This window comes from Triturus cristatus, chromosome 11 (assembly GCF_964204655.1).
Source record: "Triturus cristatus chromosome 11, aTriCri1.1, whole genome shotgun sequence".
Taxonomy (NCBI): Eukaryota; Metazoa; Chordata; class Amphibia; order Caudata; family Salamandridae; genus Triturus; species Triturus cristatus.
This window is the reverse complement of record NC_140594.1, coordinates 413,771,845-413,792,706: the sequence shown is the minus strand read 5'-3', so window position 1 is coordinate 413,792,706 and position 20,862 is coordinate 413,771,845. Positions and strand designations below refer to the sequence as shown.

Sequence of the window (20,862 nt, the reverse complement as noted above, 5' to 3'; positions counted from 1 at the left end):
ATTGCACAATCAGGCACAGTCCATATGCAAATAGCGTGAACTCGACCCGAGGGCATTGGAGGCTTTACATGACCCCCGTATTTACATTGCAACCTTCTCCAAGGCCAGCACCCCCAAGGCCCGCTCTGGGCCTGGGTAGCCCGCAGGGAAGCCCGTGAACAAATGGGAGCTAACCGAAACCCCCCAAGGTGGCCCACCACAGCCAAGCCACACCGCCCTGATGCAACTCCCCGAAGGTGAGGAACGGGCGAGAGGAGGGTGGATGCACTCACCGTGCAAACAAAGCTCGGCAGCTCCCCCCCACAACAACGCAACACAGCCAGCCCTCCGCGCACGGCCATCACCCCCGCCCGTGGTACGCCGACCACAGGGCCCCGTCTCCTGGTACTGCCCAGGGACAGGGCCGGGGCGAGAGTAAGGAAACCGGCAAGACTCACCACTGAGGCTGGACGGAGAGGGAGGAAGCGTGCACACGAAAACGAAACAATCATTATAAGCGCCGGGGGGGGTCGAAAGGCGACACTGCAGGCCTCCGATCGGTGCTGAGCATTGCCCTCTGACACAAACGCTGCCCCCCACAACGTAGAAGGGGGTTGATGCACCACGCAGCCAACACGCTCCGCTGCGCACCCTGCCTGAAGAGAGACATGATATGCGAAGCGGAGAGGCCAGGAAACGAAATTGAGGCCGCCAGCCTGCACCGCATGCATTATCACGCCCAAGTTGACCCAAAGAGTGGGGGTAGCCTGATGGAGCTCGGGCTCCCTGCCTCGGGACTACAATACCCAGAGATCGCCACCCGTGGCACCCGAGGAGGCGGTCCTACATGGCAGCAAGCCCGGTCGGCATGGCTGGCCCGCAAGATGGAGACTATGAGGAGTGGGGATGGACTGGAGCGCGCCTCAACACAAGGTGGTGGCGCGCGGCGAGGGGGGGGGCGCTCACCTCTGTGCGCGACTGACTAACGAGAAAGGCGGGGGGGGGGGGATGTTTGAGGCTGCATCCTAGATTCGACTCTTGGTGCACCGGTATAGTCCACTGCTAGCGCGACTCGACCCCCGGGAGGCACGCAATCCAAGCCGGGTAGGAAGTCATGGCCTCCCCCGACAACCTGCTCATGCGGTCCCCACAATACATGCCACGCCAGGAGATGGCTGCACCGGTTGCTCACACAATATTTCAGGAGTCCCCCCACATCCCCCCGGCTGGCCACCAGTACTGCCCACAGGACGGATGGGACTCGCCTACTAGCATAGCATAGAGGACCCCGCTGACCCTCCCCGCAACTGCGATCGCGGTTGTGCCCCCCACCCCTGAGATCCTCGACAATCGCCGTGGAAGCGGGTGGCGGGAAGGCATGCTGGGGGGGTAAAGTACCCCGGGGACGACATTGCGACCTCGGCAGCTGCCGCAGGCCTGGCTGCCCACTCCCCCTCCTAACGTGACAGACTTGTTAGACCTGGGCCCCCAGAGCCCGCGAGGCAGGGGACCCCGCAAGCCAAACCTCCGGAAATGCGGGAGAGGCCCTGTTCCCTCCGGAGCTGCCTCTGCCGGTGGGCGAAGGAGAGAAGGGGGGCACTCGAACCCAGCTGCCCCCCACCTTCCCCAAGGCCAGCACCCCCAAGGCCCGCTCTGGGCCTGGGTAGCCCGCAGGGATGCCCGTAAACAAATGGGAGCTGACCGAACCCCCCCAAGGTGGCCCACCACAGCAAAGCCACACCGCCCTGATGCAACTCCCCGAAGGTGAGGAACGGGCGAGAGGAGGGTGGATGCACTCACCGTGCAAACAAAGATCGGCAGCTCCCCCCCACAACAACGCAACACAGCCAGCCCCCCGCGCACGGCCCTCACCCCCGCCCGTGGTACACCGACCACAGGGCCCCGTCTCCTGGTACTGCCCAGGGACAGGGCCGGGGCGAGAGTAAGGTAACCGGCAAGACTCACCACTGAGGCTGGAAGGAGGTTGAGCGCGCACTACGACGAGACCACGACGGCGGGCTGCGGCCTCAACCCAAGGCAAAACGAGCGGACAAGAGGGCGAGGAGGGGGCGGGGACCGAATATGTACCCCCCTCATGGCTCCTCCCCGCCGGAAGCAGCTACCTGACTGGGGTCTCCCTAGGTCAAGCCCAGGGACAAGACCTCCCACCCCTGTGCCTTCCTGTGGCACTAAGGCGGCCGCCCTCAAGGGGGCGGGCCGCTGCGCAACCCCCACCCCGGGCAGCCTTACATTGCGAATAGAAAGACAAAAGATAGACCGTGTAGTGTCCCCTTGGATGAATGGACGACACCGACACGCATATGTGGTGAAGAGCTTTATTTGCATGTAACTTATTCCCTTACTTCCCTGCTCCGAACTAACTCCTGACCCATAACTCCTCCTGTTCCGCCTGCCATTCTCCTCCCACTTCTAGACCTTCCGAGCTGGTCCTAGCACCCAGTACATCTTATAATGTTACAGACCGCATTAAAATGTTTGGTGAATCCCAAATGAGAGCTTCTCGTCTCTGATCAATAGGGAGGCAGCTTTGTTTACTATTCTTTGATGTTGCAAAAAAGCAACTAAGGTAGAGTGAAAGCATGTTGTACAAATGTTGCCGACTACAGTGAACAACCATGTAATGTTGTATGCCAACTGTTAAATGAAAATAAAGGGTTTAAAAAAAAGGCAGGGTGAAAGCAATAATTTAAACTGACACCTATGCCAATGCCATCCTTGTTCCTACAAAGACCCTGTAATGAGAGATGAGCTTTGTAAACTTTTGAAGTGTTATCTATTGTTAACCCTTGTACTGCTGGTGTGTTACGTTTGAAAAATGTCTGCAAGGTCATTCATGCATAAATATGTAAATATTTTAATGAGCAATTTATATATATATATATATATATATATATATATATATATATATATATATATAAATCAACAAACACGGGTCCTTCCAGGATCAATCCCTACGCCAGGTGGTGCGTTTACCGGCAAACCCAGAACCGGTTAAGTAAGTATTCCAAAAACAATCCAAGAATAACGCACTCTCAGAGGTCAGCTCTTTATTCTTTCAAAAAATCGCTACGCGTTTCGACACGTAATGTGTCTTGCTCACACGATAAATAAAGCTGTACTGAATCCACATTTATCTAATAACAACATAGAAGAAGCCCTCTGGTTTGTACATACCCATAACTCTAGGCTGATCAATTATACTAAAAACCATTGTAAGCACTTGCACAGAATGTATGAGACTCGTAAATAGAGAATTTGATTGGGTACAAACGTATTCACCATAATTATTGTTATTACAAATATAATTATGTTTATCCGCTTTGAAAAGGCACTAGTCCGCTTTATCCACTCTTGTGTACATATATTTGAATTAACGTAAAATACATTGCTGTGGCCTCCTAGTCCATAAATGCATTACTTTTTACCTGCTTAAGATGGCTGCCATGTTAACTGCATAGAGATGGGTATGTACAAACCAGAGTGCTTCTTCTATGTTGTTAATAGATAAATGTGGATTCAGTACAGCTTTATTTATCGTGTGAGCAAGACACATTACGTGTCGAAACGCGTATATATCCACAGCATTCCACTCCACAAGGAAGAAGTAGAGGCCACACGGGGGGATCGTCGGGAGATCTTTTAATCAAAACAGCATATGCATAATGCATTTCGGCCTGTGAGGCCTTCCTCAGATGCAGCTGTAAACAAGATATGGCTCCACCCTCACCTTTAGTTACCCAAAGTCACTCCCATTGGTGGTAGTCCGCTGACCGATGGTCACATGTCCACAACTTCGCTATAGTAAACTACAGCTCCCAGAATGCTGTATAGCTGGGTGAGTGTTGCCTGGGAGGGACCTTTGAAATAAAGCCTCTGTGGGTAATGGTAATGCAACTGAAAGGTGCCGAGTGATAGAATTCAAGAGTTCTTGTGTAACGGTGTTCCGTAGATCGCCCTCGAGTCCCCTCCAACGCTCCAGCCTTGATGTGCGTTTGCTGGCAGGGCTGTAAGCCGGCATCAGTGAACCTGGCTCCCCATTATTAATGGACTGCAATCCGCAGCAGCCGCTGGCATAGCGTGCACTCATAGGCGAACCGAAGTCATGTCAATACCTTGACGACGAGAAAGCTGCAACAGCAGCGGGTGCCAGTGATACTCCGGTTTCATCAGGGAACGGGGCCTCTAATGCGCTTCTGGCCAGCGCAACAGTATCCACAGCATTCCACTCCACAAGGAAGAAGTAGAGGCCACACGGGGGGAACGTCAGGAGATCTTTTAATCAAAACAGCATATGCATAATGCATTTCGGCCTGTGAGGCCTTCCTCAGATGCAGCTGTAAACAAGATATGGCTCCACCCTCACCTTTAGTTACCCAAAGTCACTCCCATTGGTGGTAGTCCGCTGACCGATGGTCACATGTCCACAACTTCGCTATAGTAAACTACAGCTCCCAGAATGCTGTACAGCTGGGTGAGTGTTGCCTGGGAGGGACCTTTGAAATAAAGCCTCTGTGGGTAATGGTAATGCAACTGAAAGGTGCCGAGTGATAGAATTCAAGAGTTCTTGTGTAACGGTGTTCCGTAGATCGCCCTCGAGTCCCCTCCAACGCTCCAGCCTTGATGTGCGTTTGCTGGCAGGGCTGTAAGCCGGCATCAGTGAACCTGGCTCCCCATTAATAATGGACTGCAATCCGCAGCAGCCGCTGGCATAGCGTGCACTCATAGGCGAACCGAAGTCATGTCAATACCTTGACGACGAGAAAGCTGCAACAGCAGCGGGTGCCAGTGATACTCCGGTTTCTTCAGGGAACGGGGCCTCTAATGCGCCTCTGGCCAGCGCAACAGTATCCACAGCATTCCACTCCACAAGGAAGAAGTAGAGGCCACACGGGGGGAACGTCGGGAGATCTTTTAATCAAAACAGCATATGCATAATGCATTTCGGCCTGTGAGGCCTTCCTCAGATGCAGCTGTAAACAAGATATGGCTCCACCCTCACCTTTAGTTACCCAAAGTCACTCCCATTGGTGGTAGTCCGCTGACCGATGGTCACATGTCCACAACTTCGCTATAGTAAACTACAGCTCCCAGAATGCTGTACAGCTGGGTGAGTGTTGCCTGGGAGGGACCTTTGAAATAAAGCCTCTGTGGGTAATGGTAATGCAACTGAAAGGTGCCGAGTGATAGAATTCAAGAGTTCTTGTGTAACGGTGTTCCGTAGATCGCCCTCGAGTCCCCTCCAACGCTCCAGCCTTGATGTGCGTTTGCTGGCAGGGCTGTAAGCCGGCATCAGTGAACCTGGCTCCCCATTATTAATGGACTGCAATCCGCAGCAGCCGCTGGCATAGCGTGCACTCATAGGCGAACCGAAGTCATGTCAATACCTTGACGACGAGAAAGCTGCAACAGCAGCGGGTGCCAGTGATACTCCGGTTTCATCAGGGAACGGGGCCTCTAATGCGCCTCTGGAAAGCGCAACAGTATCCACAGCATTCCACTCCACAAGGAAGAAGTAGAGGCCACACGGGGGGAACGTCAGGAGATCTTTTAATCAAAACAGCATATGCATAATGCATTTCGGCCTGTGAGGCCTTCCTCAGATGCAGCTGTAAACAAGATATGGCTCCACCCTCACCTTTAGTTACCAAAAGTCACTCCCATTGGTGGTAGTCCGCTGACCGATGGTCACATGTCCACAACTTCGCTATAGTAAACTACAGCTCCCAGAATGCTGTACAGCTGGGTGAGTGTTGCCTGGGAGGGACCTTTGAAATAAAGCCTCTGTGGGTAATGGAAATGCAACTGAAAGGTGCCGAGTGATAGAATTCAAGAGTTCTTGTGTAACGGTGTTCCGTAGATCGCCCTCGAGTCCCCTCCAACGCTCCAGCCTTGATGTGCGTTTGCTGGCAGGGCTGTAAGCCGGCATCAGTGAACCTGGCTCCCCATTATTAATGGACTGCAATCCGCAGCAGCTGCTGGCATAGCGTGCACTCATAGGCGAACCGAAGTCATGTCAATACCTTGACGACGAGAAAGCTGCAACAGCAGCGGGTGCCAGTGATACTCCGGTTTCTTCAGGGAACGGGGCCTCTAATGCGCCTCTGGCCAGCGCAACAGTATCCACAGCATTCCACTCCACAAGGAAGAAGTAGAGGCCACACGGGGGGAACGTCGGGAGATCTTTTAATTAAAACAGCATATGCATAATGCATTTCGGCCTGTGAGGCCTTCCTCAGATGCAGCTGTAAACAAGATATGGCTCCACCCTCACCTTTAGTTACCCAAAGTCACTCCCATTGGTGGTAGTCCGCTGACCGATGGTCACATGTCCACAACTTCGCTATAGTAAACTACAGCTCCCAGAATGCTGTATAGCTGGGTGAGTGTTGCCTGGGAGGGACCTTTGAAATAAAGCCTCTGTGGGTAATGGCAATGCAACTGAAAGGTGCCGAGTGATAGAATTCAAGAGTTCTTGTGTAACGGTGTTCCGTAGATCGCCCTCGAGTCCCCTCCAACGCTCCAGCCTTGATGTGCGTTTGCTGGCAGGGCTGTAAGCCGGCATCAGTGAACCTGGCTCCCCATTAATAATGGACTGCAATCCGCAGCAGCCGCTGGCATAGCGTGCACTCATAGGCGAACCGAAGTCATGTCAATACCTTGACGACGAGAAAGCTGCAACAGCAGCGGGTGCCAGTGATACTCCGGTTTCATCAGGGAACGGGGCCTCTAATGCGCCTCTGGCCAGCGCAACAGTATCCACAGCATTCCACTCCACAAGGAAGAAGTAGAGGCCACACGGGGAGAACGTCGGGAGATCTTTTAATCAAAACAGCATATGCATAATGCATTTCGGTCTGTGAGGCCTTCCTCAGATGCAGCTGTAAACAAGATATGGCTCCACCCTCACCTTTATATATATATATATATATGTGTGTGTGTGTGTGTGTGTGCACATGCCACCGGCTGATGAAGCCCACTATACTCGTGCATACAAAAAACAGCCATACTGTAGGGAAAAGGTTATTGAGGATTAAGTAAGAGAGAAGGTAATGCTATTTACTTGTATTTGGAATACTCTAGTCTCCATTTAATTCATGAACAACCTTCCTCCCTCCACATTAAAGCCAGGTGAATACATTAATCACAGAGAAAGTGATTAAGGGCTCGATGTACAGGTTGGATCTCAAGCCAGTCAATGTTTTTGTACACCAACTGGTTTCTAAAGCCACCTTTATTTGGTGATGTGATTGTTTTACTAATCGGTCTCATTGCAAAATGCACATTTGTAGGAGTTTGGAAAAACATGCAATATGCGAGGAGCAGGAGCCTTTTTTCAACCCTCTGTCCATAGCTGTACTGATCTTCTCACCTACTCGATATATTCCTGTTTCTATTTTTAAATTTCTCTTTGTAAAGCACTGTTATTCCCGGGATTAGTCACTGATGTAGTAATGTTGTAAACAAAGGAGCGCGGCTGAGACAAGGAAAATTGATTTTGGGAGCAGCACAGAAGGAAATTGATATTACCCAATTTAGATAAGGATTTTACCTAGAATACATTACTTGGTTCATATTCAATTTATTGGGCCTTGTGTTCCTTTTCTGCAGTCTGTTTGTATAAATTAGTTGAAATAGTAATAATTTTTAGAGAGTTTACAGCTACATCCCCATCAGGGAGCCAATTAACAAGTCCTGGTTAACTCCCTTAAGTTCAGGGTTTTATGGTGACGTTCAAAGCCTGCAGCCTTGGCAATTGGTCTAAAAACTATAAGATGTTTGAAATACTGACCTACAGAAATGTTGCCTCCACAATATTGGCCTTTCCACTACAAAGCAAAGTAAGTCTAGATAAACGGATGTGCGGTTAAGAAGTACTTACCTTGATGTTATGGTAGGCGATACAGTGGTGGTGATATTTTTGTATGTCAATATTTCAGCAGCAATATATCGATATACAACCACCCACCCATTAATCCCCAGCCCAACAGTTTACTCACCCAACTGCATGTAGGTCTCTTTGAGGTCTGGCTTAGTGATAATGCCATCACGGTTCTGGTCAATGCAACTGAATGCCTAAGAAAATATTTTAAAAGTTCTTGTTATGTGGTTCTCTGTACTTCTGCACATTCTCACTCACAAAGGTGCAATAAAACAGAGCAAAGGCCAGGGCGATCATGTCTGAAGAGTAACATATGGTCTGCAATATTAAAAAATGTTTTCGATGCCGGTGAAGTGGTTTATTGGGAGAGCAGTTTCCAAACTATTTATGAAATGAAGGTTGTGGCTCCTGGTTCCTCCGTAAGCACAATAAAAATACATAACATTACAAAGGAGAAGCATTCAACATATGGAAATCTAAAATGTGAACATTCATATAGTCGTAACTCTGAGTAAACAATTTAGAAAGATCCAAATCAAAGAAAAAATTGTTTTAGCTAACAAAATCAATGGCAAATAGATTAATCCAATTTATATACTGTAAAGGACTCTGATACCCTCTGTGGTCATGTTCGCGCTATAGAAAACTTTTTAAATAAATAAATCTATGCAAGCCAATCAGACGAATATATTCAAATCAAAAAGTTTTGTTACTGCACAAGAATTCTGATTTGTTGTTCAAAGTACCACGAACAAATGTATTAAAAAGTTCATTCCTTATTTCTATGTTGAAAATGCAATATACACATGGACAAATCCTATGCGTTTCACGCCTTACACATTGGACTTCTTCAGGGCAAATTATTATGAAATGCTCCAGCATATGGTTCGTATATATCTTTCACCTCCATGTGGTAATAGCAAAAGTCTTGTATTGTTTCGCAGGAATGCCCACAGTTGATTTGGCGTGCGTTTTCGAGTCATGAAACGTGCTGGCTGTATCTATGTCCCTATTGCATTTTTCAAGACAGAAATAAACAATTAATTTTTCTATATATTTGCCTGTGGTACCTTGATCAACAAATTGGAACTCATGTGCAGTAACAAACACAAAGCTTTTGGATGATTTGAATATATTCGGCTGATTGGTAACTTTCTCAATTGTTTACTCAGAGTTACGACAATACAAAGGTTCATATTTTAGACTTTCATATATTGAGTGCTACTCCTTTGTAATGTTATGTTATGAAGTTTGGGGTGTTTCTGGGATGGTTAGCCCTGGCAGTAGAATACATGTCCTTTGGAAACGATACAGTATGTGGTGACCTACACCACAACCATTCTAGAGCTATTACTACAAACACTAAAAAGCCAGTTCAGGGTGTAAATGGTTATTGGTGGTATTGAATACACGCTGGAGGAAACAGTTAGGACACTCTATCCCATCAAGTATATAGTAACAAAGCACAGTGAGAGTTGCGAGTACCTAGATTAAAAGTGAAAATCACACATATTATTTCTGTTATACATTCGCACACATAACACAAATATTAAATGTGTTGAATGTAATATTCTTCGCTTTACATTCACAGGGACCTTTATTTCTTTTTCTTCTCTGGTTACAGGGCTTTTCATAGCATATTTCAGCCAACACGAGTTTCGCCCAGGAGCTGTAAAACCTCGGGCTTTTTTAAGGTGGGAATAAATTGTTCTGATCCCTGAGTTTGAAAGAGAATTTTGATTTGGGGTTCTTACAGCAAATGAAGTCAGAAGAGAGAGCATGGGGAAAGCATCTTATGAGGATCATCATTAGAAAGTTAGAACAAGTGACTTTTTAACATTGGCAGTAAGGATTGATTTACATCACTTTATGTCTAGATCACCTTTCTATTGTATCTGCAACCAAATAGGACAATTGGGACAAATTAATAGTGTGCAACCTGTGTCACTTCATGAATATGAAACTGTGTAAACAAATTGTGTCTGAAATTATTCCACATCTTTCCCATGTGTGAACAGTGATACGAGGATTTTTTCTTCGATAAGCTGTGGAAATTATACAAGTCTTGCCCACTTCAAAATGCAAAGGGCCTAAAAGTCCATTTTTGTGTGTAAATGTCGCTTAATGCTGACATTATCTCTTTTACAAGTTTTCCCAACTTTACCAGATTAGAAAAACGAGGCACAGTGAGGAAAATAGATTTTTTCCAGAATGAAACACTTATAGTAAACTGGGGAACCGAGGAATTATTTAATAAACAGTTGTCCTAGTTCTACAGACCCCAGCCTGACTACTAAGCCACCTCATTGTGGATGCCATATTATTCCATATTTCTACACTGGGTAATCTCTTTCATGGGGTAGTAGTGAGTTTGACAGTACGCTAGCGCTCTTGGACACCAGCCTTGAAAGCAACAAGGTCTTGCGCTTTTGGTGAAGACTTAGAGTTATCTAACATGCCTCCCTAAGTCCCAAAGCACACAACTGCTTCTTAGTTCTGTGGCCAGTTTACCTCCTTGAATTCCTGGATCTGTGACTGCTCAAACATGGAGAAGACATTCGAAGATCCCCTCTGCTTGGCTGCTGCCTTGCTCCTCGTCCCCGCTTTCCGGCTGGCCTGTTGTAGAAATGAGTAAAAGTAAGCGTTAAATGTTGGTGGGGCGGGGAGATCGGAAAACATCTTTTAAGGTCTCTCTCTACAAGGTGAGTGAGAGCCAGGGGTGACTAGGTCTAATTTTTACATGGTAGAGTGCATGTTCCCATGGATCTGTTTCAGCTGTAGTTATAGCCATCTAGTCGGGTGGGATAATTGATATGTATCCCCTAGCAAAGGGAAAGTGGTGCTGTAGTCTGCAAGGGCGGGGTTTAATTGCCAATGTGTGATAGGGTAGATGGGTTTGATGGGCTACACATTCTGTTGGAATGAACCAATTGGAAACTTAGAAGGGTGGAGGCCTCCAGGGAGAAATGTACTTAGCACTCTGAAATGCTCTATCATGGATCAACCTCACCTCCAACTTGGAACAAAACCTGCGGTGCCTCCTAAGATTAGGTCAGGATTATGAGAGCAGCAGTAATTCTGCAAATCTTGTGAACTCTCTGGTTAAAATACCATAAAATAATAAGGAACAACCAGGGAAATTGGGGCCAGAATTATGGGTTACTCCAGTAATTCCTCATTACTTATGTGGATCCACAAGGTCCAACTTGTAATCCCCCTTTATGTCTGCCTCTGGTGTACCCATGTGAGGAATCGGGACCTACGGCGTCTACCGAGCGTCTCAGCACTACAAGTCCCAACTACCCCGGAACCAGGAAGTGGGCGGCTACTTAAGGACGTCACGCACGTCTGAAGACGTGCGTTATTCTGAAGCCGAACATTTCCCTTTTCCGCCGTTCGGAGCGAGGCGTCCCGGCGGGGCAGGGAGTTTGCAGCACCACAGGATGACGACCCGAGGACCTCACTTTCCCCGTCCCTCGGAGCTTGGCGACCAGGCGGGGAGAGGCGTGGACGGAGTCGTATCCAGCCAAAAAGGGAAGCAGGTGAGAGGGTAGGAGCTCGGCTGAGCCACCCAACGTTCCGCGCCTTGCGGACCTCGAAACCCGCCTTCCCGACCATAGACATACAGGCTCAGAGGAGCCGTGGCGTTTGAGCGCTCTAGAGCGCGTCAGAGAATTCCGGCTCAGAGGAGCTAAATTGTGGTTCGAATCACGCTCGGAGGAGCGAAGTGGCGTTGCCAGCTCGGTGGAGCTAAACTGTTGTTGTATCACGCTCGGAGGAGCGAAGTGGCGTTGCCAGCTCGGAGGAGCTATATGGTTTGATAGTTCACGCTCGGAGGAGCGAAGGTTCATTTCCGGCTCGAAGTAGCCAGTGATTTGGTAATACACGCTCGGAGGAGCGAATGGTCGTTTCTACTACATTTGCCCAGCGCTAGAAGAGCGCCTGTCGGCTGACAGTGGGAGAGCGAGACATTGGAAAGTCAGGAGTGGCCCACAGCTAGAGGAAGACGTCACCAGACCCTAGCGTGTTGATACTCACCCTGTGAGGGAGCGCTACATCTTAGGGGCCTCCAGGCGGCGGTGTCTTCACCGTGGAAGCCGATTCTAGTTCAAACGTGACATGCCCGGAAGAGAGGGATTACTTACAAATAGCGAGGGTCTGTAGTAAGATCCGTTTAGGACAATATAGCAGGGACACACGCAAGAGGGCAGGGCGTGTTGAATCCCAGGTGGGATACGAGATAGGTGTAGTCACAGGATGTGAAATACATGCACTTTATACCTAGGATAAACCTCCTGTACTAGTGAGACCGAATGAGAGTAGACTGTATTTGTGTTTATGTTTGTTATGTTTTCTCGTTTCAGAACCTAGTCCCTGCTGACTCCCCCCCCCCCCCCCCTATCCTTTCCCTCGCCTGATCACCTCTGGGCTCTGTAACCTTTTGGTTGGAGTCCGGGGAGATCTGGAGGTGGACCTCTATATCAACGCCCGGATCCTGAGGAGTTCTGCAAGGCTGACAACCCAGGTCCACAGGGTTGGGATCAGGGACGGTTCTAAGGCTCAGGGGGGCCACGCCGGAAAGGGACTGTGCAAGGCCCTTCTAATTTGCATACAGCATGACATCATAGGAATTGCCATCACTTCAACTATGAGTTATCTGGCTTCCGTTGAAGCAACTTTGCAAGAAGCAACTTTCCTGATGTGGCTATCATAACAACAATAAAAACATAAATAATAACCCTAATAAAATAAGTAGATATGTTTTAAAGTTCTATTACATTACAATCAGTCATGCTGGGAGGAAAGGTTTAGCTAGTTGTTCAAAACCTATATCTTTAATCAAATATTAAGAAAGTGTCCCCATATTAGTTCCCTACTATGTATGTATGTTGTATTTAAGTGGCATGGGTTCTTGTGAAAGCAAGGCAAATGGAATACTTTTACTCCTCCGTCCACGGACTGGACGTAAAGTACATCCATAATTTGGGTGCATTGCCCCCATACCCTGACAGGGCCACCACACTTGCTACACTATTGATATCTATGCTTCTCGGAGGGGCATCTTGCCCTGGGCCATGCAGCCATGGTCTATAGCTGCGAGGCACGGAGGAAGAGGCTCCATACCTAGGGACTCTCAGCAGTGGGCCATGACTGCAAGGACCAGGGGAGGATGGGCTTTTCCTGATGGTGTAGTGCCATAGCGAGAGCACCATGGCCCATGATGCAAGTAAATGATGCTGGACAGTAAAACACATCCCCATTTTGGGTGCATTGGGTCCCTAACATCCCTGAGTCCTACTGCCACTGCACGTGCTGCACTATTAATAGTATACCTCTGAGAGAGGCCCCATCCCATGAGCTTCGACCCACAAGTCAATGTTGCAAGACCTATTGAGGGGCGCCCTCTCCCTGAACCCCAGCCATGGCGGCAAGACCCAGTGGAACGATGGCCTCTTCTGTGCCTCACAGTTCTGAAATAGGGCATAGAGGCCTACGGAAGAGAAGCAAGTAGCATAGCAACAGTGCCATGGGCCCTGGTGCACATTACAAGTGTAGACAGTAAAATACAGTCATAATTTGGGTATATTGGGCAACAAATACCCCTGGGGCCCTCTGGCATTGCACCTTCTGCACTACGGATGGCTATGCCTCTGACATGGACCCATTCACATAGTGATATTACAGCACTGTGAGGCAATTGCAAGTGGGCTTAGGAAAGGGTCCTCCTCTCCAGGTCTTCACAGTCATAGTGTAGTGCTGCAAAGAATTGGGAAAGGCCCAATTCCTTTGGGCCTCGTATTGCTGGACCATGGTTGTGAGGCCCAATGGAGGTGACCTCTCCCCTAGATCTTGCACTAAAGCTACAGGACTAGGGTATGACCCTTGGTCTAATGCTGTGAAGCCCAATGGAAGGGAGCCCCACTGCTCGTGGACTTGCAGGCATAGCCTAGCGCTGCAGGCCCAGGGGAAGGGAACCCCCTTTCCTTGTGCCTCACAGATTTGACCCAGCACTGTAAAGCACAGCGGAAGGGGGTTCTCTTTAATTGGGCTGTGAGCCATGGTTTAACACTTTAAGGCCCAAGCAGTTGGCCAACTTCCCATTATCACTTTACAGGACATGTTATGCCTGTGGCAACACGTTGCCTGTGCAGACACACATTGGCAGGGCGACATCAGAGGATGTTTTTGGAGAGCAAGAGGGCAGTGAGTTACGTAGCACATTTTTGGGGTTTCTTTCTAAATCTCCTAAACCTAAAGCAGTCCATCTTAAAAGAAAATGTGGCTGCAGATAGAGTTTATCAAGAGTGATTAAATGTTCATCCTATGTTTGAGTTCTAATCGGTTTACCATCTCCTAGACTTAGCTTTGAAAGCTCAATATTGTAAATTTTGATGGGCAAGTTTATAAAATGAACATTTCAGGATTCCAAATTAAATGAAATAGCCTTAAACTTGGAAACACTAATGGTAAATATCAGAATCTTCCAAGCATACTGCCCAATACCTCAGAATGATTTACAAAACGAGGTCTAGGGTTTAATACCGCACTTATTTGTGTTTAGGGAAATCGGGTAACGACATATGGTGCAAAGATCAAAGGAAACAAGACCCCATAGTTTCCTAAAAATGTGAAAAATTTCCACATCAAACTTTTGCAATGAAGATTTGATCAGCACACATAAAAGGAAAAGAAACCGTTCCAACAAGTAAAGTTGTTGCAAATTTGTTTTATTCTATAAATGTTCTTTTCTTCGCAGGTAGCCAACGTGTTTTGTCCTGTTTAAGGACTTCTTCAGGGCTCATCAAATGTCCGTTCTATTGTATGAATGATCCCTCCTCTCAGATCGAGCAGACCTTGCAATAATCCTGTCTCCCTACGGTATTGGAATCCTTGTTCGGAGGATGCTCTTGTCACTCTATATTCATCGTAGATTTTTTTTAATAGAAAGCAGCATCAGTGGCTGTACTTCCTTATTTATAGATTCTCAGTCGTGTCGGTATTGCGGGTCCGATACTGTAGATGACGTATGGTCATATGAAACCTTGACTTCCGAATGTGTTCAGAGCATTCGTCCCTCTTCGTATTCGCCACCACCAAGGTGGTGGCGAATACGAAGAGGGATGAATGCTCTGTGGTACAGTGGTAAATCTAGAGTCTTTGCAGCAAGTAAGCAGTGTGCTGCAATCTCGGGCCTACTAATTTAAGAAACAGTTTGATCCTGGGCATATCATAGTCTCCCCATGCCTACTGCCCACTGAACTGAAAATATGCCAGCATTTTGAAACAGGTTTAATTGAAGAAATAAACAAAAAGAACTTAGTATAAAAGACAGGTCCCCAGCACTGTTTTCATTCACACAAAGAGGCCTGTTTACAGGCAGGAGGCTGTATATACAGCTCATGCTGCTGGACCCCACCTGTGGCGCAGCTCTTCCTTCTATGCCACTGACGGGCACTTTTTTTACAGCTCGGTATGGTCGAAAGAGTGAGATTTGCTTGTCCTTTTAGAAGGTTAAAAGTGGCATACAACCAAAATGTGGAACAATGGGCTTTCTGCATTGCTTCTATGAGGGCTGCTGGAGAGAAGCAACGATTGCAGGACAAACCTGCAAAATGGAGGATGGTTGGCCACCCCAGACCCACAGAAAACCCATATTGGTGGGCTGAGCGCAGGCCCTGGGCAGTTGCCCACACCACCCATGCTTAGTGCCGGTCCTGATTAGTATCTTCAGGTGGGTGGAACGGACTTACAAGGTCAGCAACGAGGCACTTGTAACGGGTACCTCCATGGGCCAGAGTGTAATTCACCAGTAGGGTCACCAACCATGTTGGTTGTTTGTACACAGGGTCCGCTGCCTACGATTTGCCCGGGGTGAGTGCTGCCCCCTGTCTTAGCAGTTTCCCAGGTGCAAACCTAAGTAGTCGTTTGCCAGACATCTGCTTCTATTGTTCCATACGTCGTGTATTGTATACCCTGGAGATTAGCAATTGTGTATGTGGCGCCCTATATGACAATGGCTGGAAATGTGGGGCGGAGACTAAACTACCAGACAATGATTCTCTTACCATGTTCCCCGGTGAGATGATGACCACATCCCCGAACTGCAACACCTAATTAGGAAGATATGGCACCCATTATGTCAGTGGGACTTTACCAAAGGGGAATGTGTAATATGATTCTGGAGTGGTAAAACGTCGCGCAGTGGTAGTTTGTTCTGCTAATAGGGCATGCAGGCGCTGTACTTGGAAAACCATCACAGACCCAAACTCAAGGCAGCCCATCCTTGTTAGGCACCTTAGGTTATGCTGCCCCTGGCCCTATTACATCCTGCCCTGTGACCCTTATCCCACTCAGGGCATGCTGTGTCTGAAATGTTTATTTTTTGTGCCCTCAACCTTCACAGGACCTGTAGAACACAGTCCTATTGTCTTGTTCTTCGACTGCAGCTCTCATCTGCACAGTAACACAGCCTCCTTGCACAGCCATGGTTCCATGGCCAACAGTTCCATATTCATAGGAGAATAATGGGAACGCCTTGTGACCATAAGGGAGGGAAAGCATGTGCTGTTTACTGGCTGGCCATTGTGTGTTACTGCTACGTTCCTCCCTGCTATGAAGAAGACAGTCACAACAGTGATGCCTGTGGCTGAGAGAGACACTGAGGGCAGTTTCCAGACGTCGTGGATGTCATTTTAACTGTCCGACCTGTCCCAAAGGCTTAATAAGATCAATTCCCACCCACCGAGGTTGGGAGCACTATCTCTATCGCACCTCTCTTACGCAGATGATGTGGATCTTATAGGTTTAACGAAAACCGGCCTCCATAGGCTAATAACTGGAACGTTGGATTTTATTTTACTAATCATATTAGAAATTAATGCTTCTAAAACCAAAACAATGATCATCAGTAATCGCCCTAGTCCCCAGTTGAATCTCCGGGCAGACCGGAAACCCCTTGAGGAAGTAACCTGTTCTAAATACCTAGGGCATTACATTGACAACAGGCTGAGTCATCAAGAACAAAAAAGGTTCATGTCACAGCGAACCAGCGCACTAATGTTTGCTTTTACATCCCTGGCGAAAAAACTGGAGGGTCCATCCTATCCGACAAACCTTTGCTCTCTGTAATAGCAGCAAAAATGCTACCAACAATATCAGATGCCAGCACTGTGCTACATGGCAAAGAGGCCAATCTATTGAACAAGCTGGTAGCGACTACATACAAAAAGTTTTTCAATTACTACAGTCTGCTTCACCGGCGCAATTCTGGCTCGAATTTGGAGAGAATGTACTCCACAATAAAGGTTTGGTATAGACTGAAAGAAAATCTAATGTGTTCCGCCCTCAACAAAGCATTGTGGTCTGAAGTCGAAAAAGATAAAAAATCAGCATTCAATCAATACCTACAAAGAGGTTTAAGAAACGCATGCAGTGGAATAAAAACTTGCCCTTTACGACGTTTAAACAATCCATAAAGAAATCTGCCAAACTCCACTCTTTGCTATTAAACACAAGTATTGGCATAGCCAATAGGTCTCGCCTTTGGGACCTTATAAGTGTTTAGCCATGCAACAATTGCATAACTAAATACTTATAAGGTCCCAAAAGCGAGACTTATTGGCTAAGTGAAAGTGATCGCGATCACGATCAAACATCAAAGCGGCCCTTCGGCCGCGAAAATTAAAGTAATCGCGGTAAAGCGCGGCGCGCGCGCCCGCGCACATGCACTGTAGCTCTAGGCTGGCCTGGTAGCACTTTTTGGAGCCCTCTCAAGAAGTCTCGCCAGACCAGCGCATGCGCTGGGACAGGCGAGACCTAAAAAACACTTTTGCCCATAGATCACACGCTTGGATGGTGATCAACAATTACCAAATCCTCACACCAGCAGCTTACCTAAACATCACGTTCGCGTTGTATTTAAAAAAACAATTGATGGCTCTCTGCTTTGGAAAGCTCCCGTCAATAGCGGACCAACCAAGCTGGACATACAAAGGCCCCAGAGCATGCCGCCTCTGTGGTAGCAAAAAAGATTTCATCCACCTAATATGTATATGCCCAAAATTACAGGTCGCACGAGCAACTCTAATAAGAAATGATTTTTATTGACAGGGTAAGGACTTGTAGAGCAGCAATAATGAAAGGACTAGGCCCGACTGATCCTCAAATGAACTGTAAGCTACGTAAGCTTCTTAAATTTCACAAACGGGCTTTGAAATTGGCAGCCTAGCAAGCGTCCGCAGCTACTTGGGACGCTCAAAAAGGACAATGAACTCAGGTATGTAAATGAACGTCATCGACCACTCGGTCAAAAAGCTCTATGTACAAAAAGTAAAATTTTAGCTTTTTAAGTTATGGTAATTTTGTCTTGTCATTTTATTCGATTCTTCTCTTTTTAATTCGAAATTTAGTTATGGTTTTAAATAACTAAACAATACAATGTTTTAATTACTTACTTAATCATTTTAACTGTCCATTGAGTATTAATACTGCACCAGTGGTTCTTTGCTACTTCTCGGGTCTTCACCAATGCCATAACGTGTTTGGCCACCAGGTGTCACTCCTGCGTTGGTTTTTTTCTGCTCCCATCAAGATTTCAGCCAATGCCATATTGTGACTGAGCACCTCGTGTTGCAGATGTTCCGGGCTCAGCCCACACCTTCCAGTAGTTCACCTAGTGTTGTACACAAAGCAGTGTGTGTCACTGCTGCACCAGTGTTTACTTGTTCATAGAGGACCTAATTATTTATTACAATCTGAGTAGCTACCTCCGCCAATGGCACAGTGTGGTTGTGCCCCGCACCTCGCTGCTGAGCCTGCTCTGCATCAATTGAATTAGTGCCATATTGGGGAGAGGATGTGGTCAGTCGGCTAGACTGCCGACTTTGGTGCTGGAAACCAGGGTTCGAGCCTCGGGTTCGTTTCCACATCCTGGGATTCTGGGCAAATCACTTAATCTCCCCGTGCCTGAATGTGTAACGAAACCGGTGCTCATGTAAAGCGCGCCAATACCTTTGGGTCAAGTTCGCGCTATATAAAATCTACAAAAACATATATCGTGACTGGTCAATGGTGTAACACCTCCAGTCCCGGGCAGGAGTGCGCAGGCCTAGGTCTAACAGCAGAGCACACACAAGGAACGTCCACACAGATACTTGGTCCGTGCCATCAGCCACGTGCGCTCAAGTCACCCTTTATTAAGTACTCCCTGGTCCGTGCCCGGCCCAGGGAGGTGCATGCAAACATTGTATTGTAGCGGCCGGGTGACTCACCACATCCCATCCAACCTGGCAATTTGCAAATAGACTGTTCACACAGTAACACAGCCGGTCATATGGCAACGTCTGGGTAGACACACCGGTGTCTCTCATCCGGCATTACACTTGACCAGCCTCCCTCCAATGAGTCTTACTGCACAAAGTCCCACAGCCTGGTGTTCGGCACTGGGTTGTTGTGGAAGTCATAACGATGGTGTTGACTCCTCCCTTCTCCGCACTCGGCCCCTTCCTTAGAGCTGTAACCTCGAGGCACAGCTTCACTTGTCTCGGCCATCTCGACAGGTCTTTCTAGGGTCACTCCCATTGTCTGGCTTCTGCCCCTCGGCACTTCTGCTTCCTCCTCTCTCCACATTTCCACCTTGGGTTCAGTCGCAGGCGCACTCAGCCTGGGGACCTTCTTGAACCAGGAGACGATGCGGGTTATACGTTGGTGTCCCTTTTCGGCCACTACTAGAGTCCGTTGGACCCGCACCACTCTCCATGTGTCAGGCTCAAAGGGTGTGTCGATCTTTTCCCACCACATAATCCCCAACCTGAATGTCGGCCGGTCGGGCCCCTTTTTTCTGGCTGGCCCGGTCATTGATGTTTTTGCGGCGGGCCTGGGATCGTTCCACGTCTATGACCGCCGGGGTCCATGACTCACTGCTGGGTATTCCATCCCTCACCGCTCTCTTTAGCAGGAGGTCATGGGGAGCACATTTCGTTGTGCAATGAGGTGTTTGGCGGTAGGCTCCCAGGAACTGATGTAAACAGGCTTCTAGATTTACACCCTGAGCTACCCCGACCCATAGGGCCTTGTTCAGTGTCCTCATAAACCTTTCGACATCCCCATTGGCCTGCGGCCACAGTGGCGTTATTTTGTGGTGTCGGATGCCATGTTGTCTGACGAATTCCTGAAACTCTTGCTCTTGGAACGGCAGTCCATTAACTGTACGGATCTCCACCGGCAGCCCCAGCAATGCAAATGTCTTCTCCAGTGCAGGCTGTAAACATTCAAATGCCGTCGATGCCACCAACTCCACTATCGGGAACTTCGAATGGCTGTCAACCAACACTGCCATTTGCCGGCCATCAGGGAAACTCCTGAAATCCAAACTCACTCGTTCCCATGGTGACAAGCTGGGCCCTTCGGTGACAATGGGAGCTTCCGGAGGATCAGCCCCCGTTATGATGCATGCATGGCATAGCCGGACCTTGTCTTCCACCATTCGATCCACACCCAGGAACCATACCTTTGTCCTCAGACGAGCCTTGGTCTTCTCGATTCCCTGATGTCCCTGGTGCGCTAACTCGATTGTGCGCTCTCGGAGAATGGCAGGTATTACGATCCTCGAACCCCGCAGGATTATTCCGTTTCCTGCCGTGCTCAGCTCTCCTCGACACCTCCACATGCTCTCCCAGTATTCCTTCTCATCGGCCGACCTTCGCTCATTCCCGCTAAGGAACCACTTCCATTGGTGATCTTGTAGCGTGCGGCCCACCGTTTGTAGGCATTCATCTTCGGCCGACGCTTTCCGGATATCTTCCACTAGCAACGCTTGCGGACGAGCATCTTCCAGCAGCTGCTTCACGTAGATTTCAGCACCCTCGTCAACCTCCGGCCCTTGTGCTCCACTCGGAACCAGCGAGTGTCTCGACAGATAATCTGTGGGGTTGCTTGCTCCTGGACGGTGCACCACATCGAACTGATACTGCTGGATCTGGACG

General features: G+C 48.2%; 1 protein-coding gene across 1 annotated transcript in view; it reads right to left on the bottom strand.

The window, feature by feature from the left end:
- MYL7 (myosin light chain 7) overlaps nt 1–20,862 on the bottom strand; it is a 67,193-nt gene that overhangs the window by 32,799 nt on the left and 13,532 nt on the right. Inside the window, exons 2-3 of the mRNA XM_085636117.1 lie at nt 10,391–10,495; nt 7,998–8,073 (exon numbers count right to left, since the gene is read on the bottom strand). Of these exons, the coding sequence (XP_085492243.1) occupies nt 7,998–8,073; nt 10,391–10,495 (181 nt within the window). The remainder of the gene's footprint in view (nt 1–7,997; nt 8,074–10,390; nt 10,496–20,862) is intronic.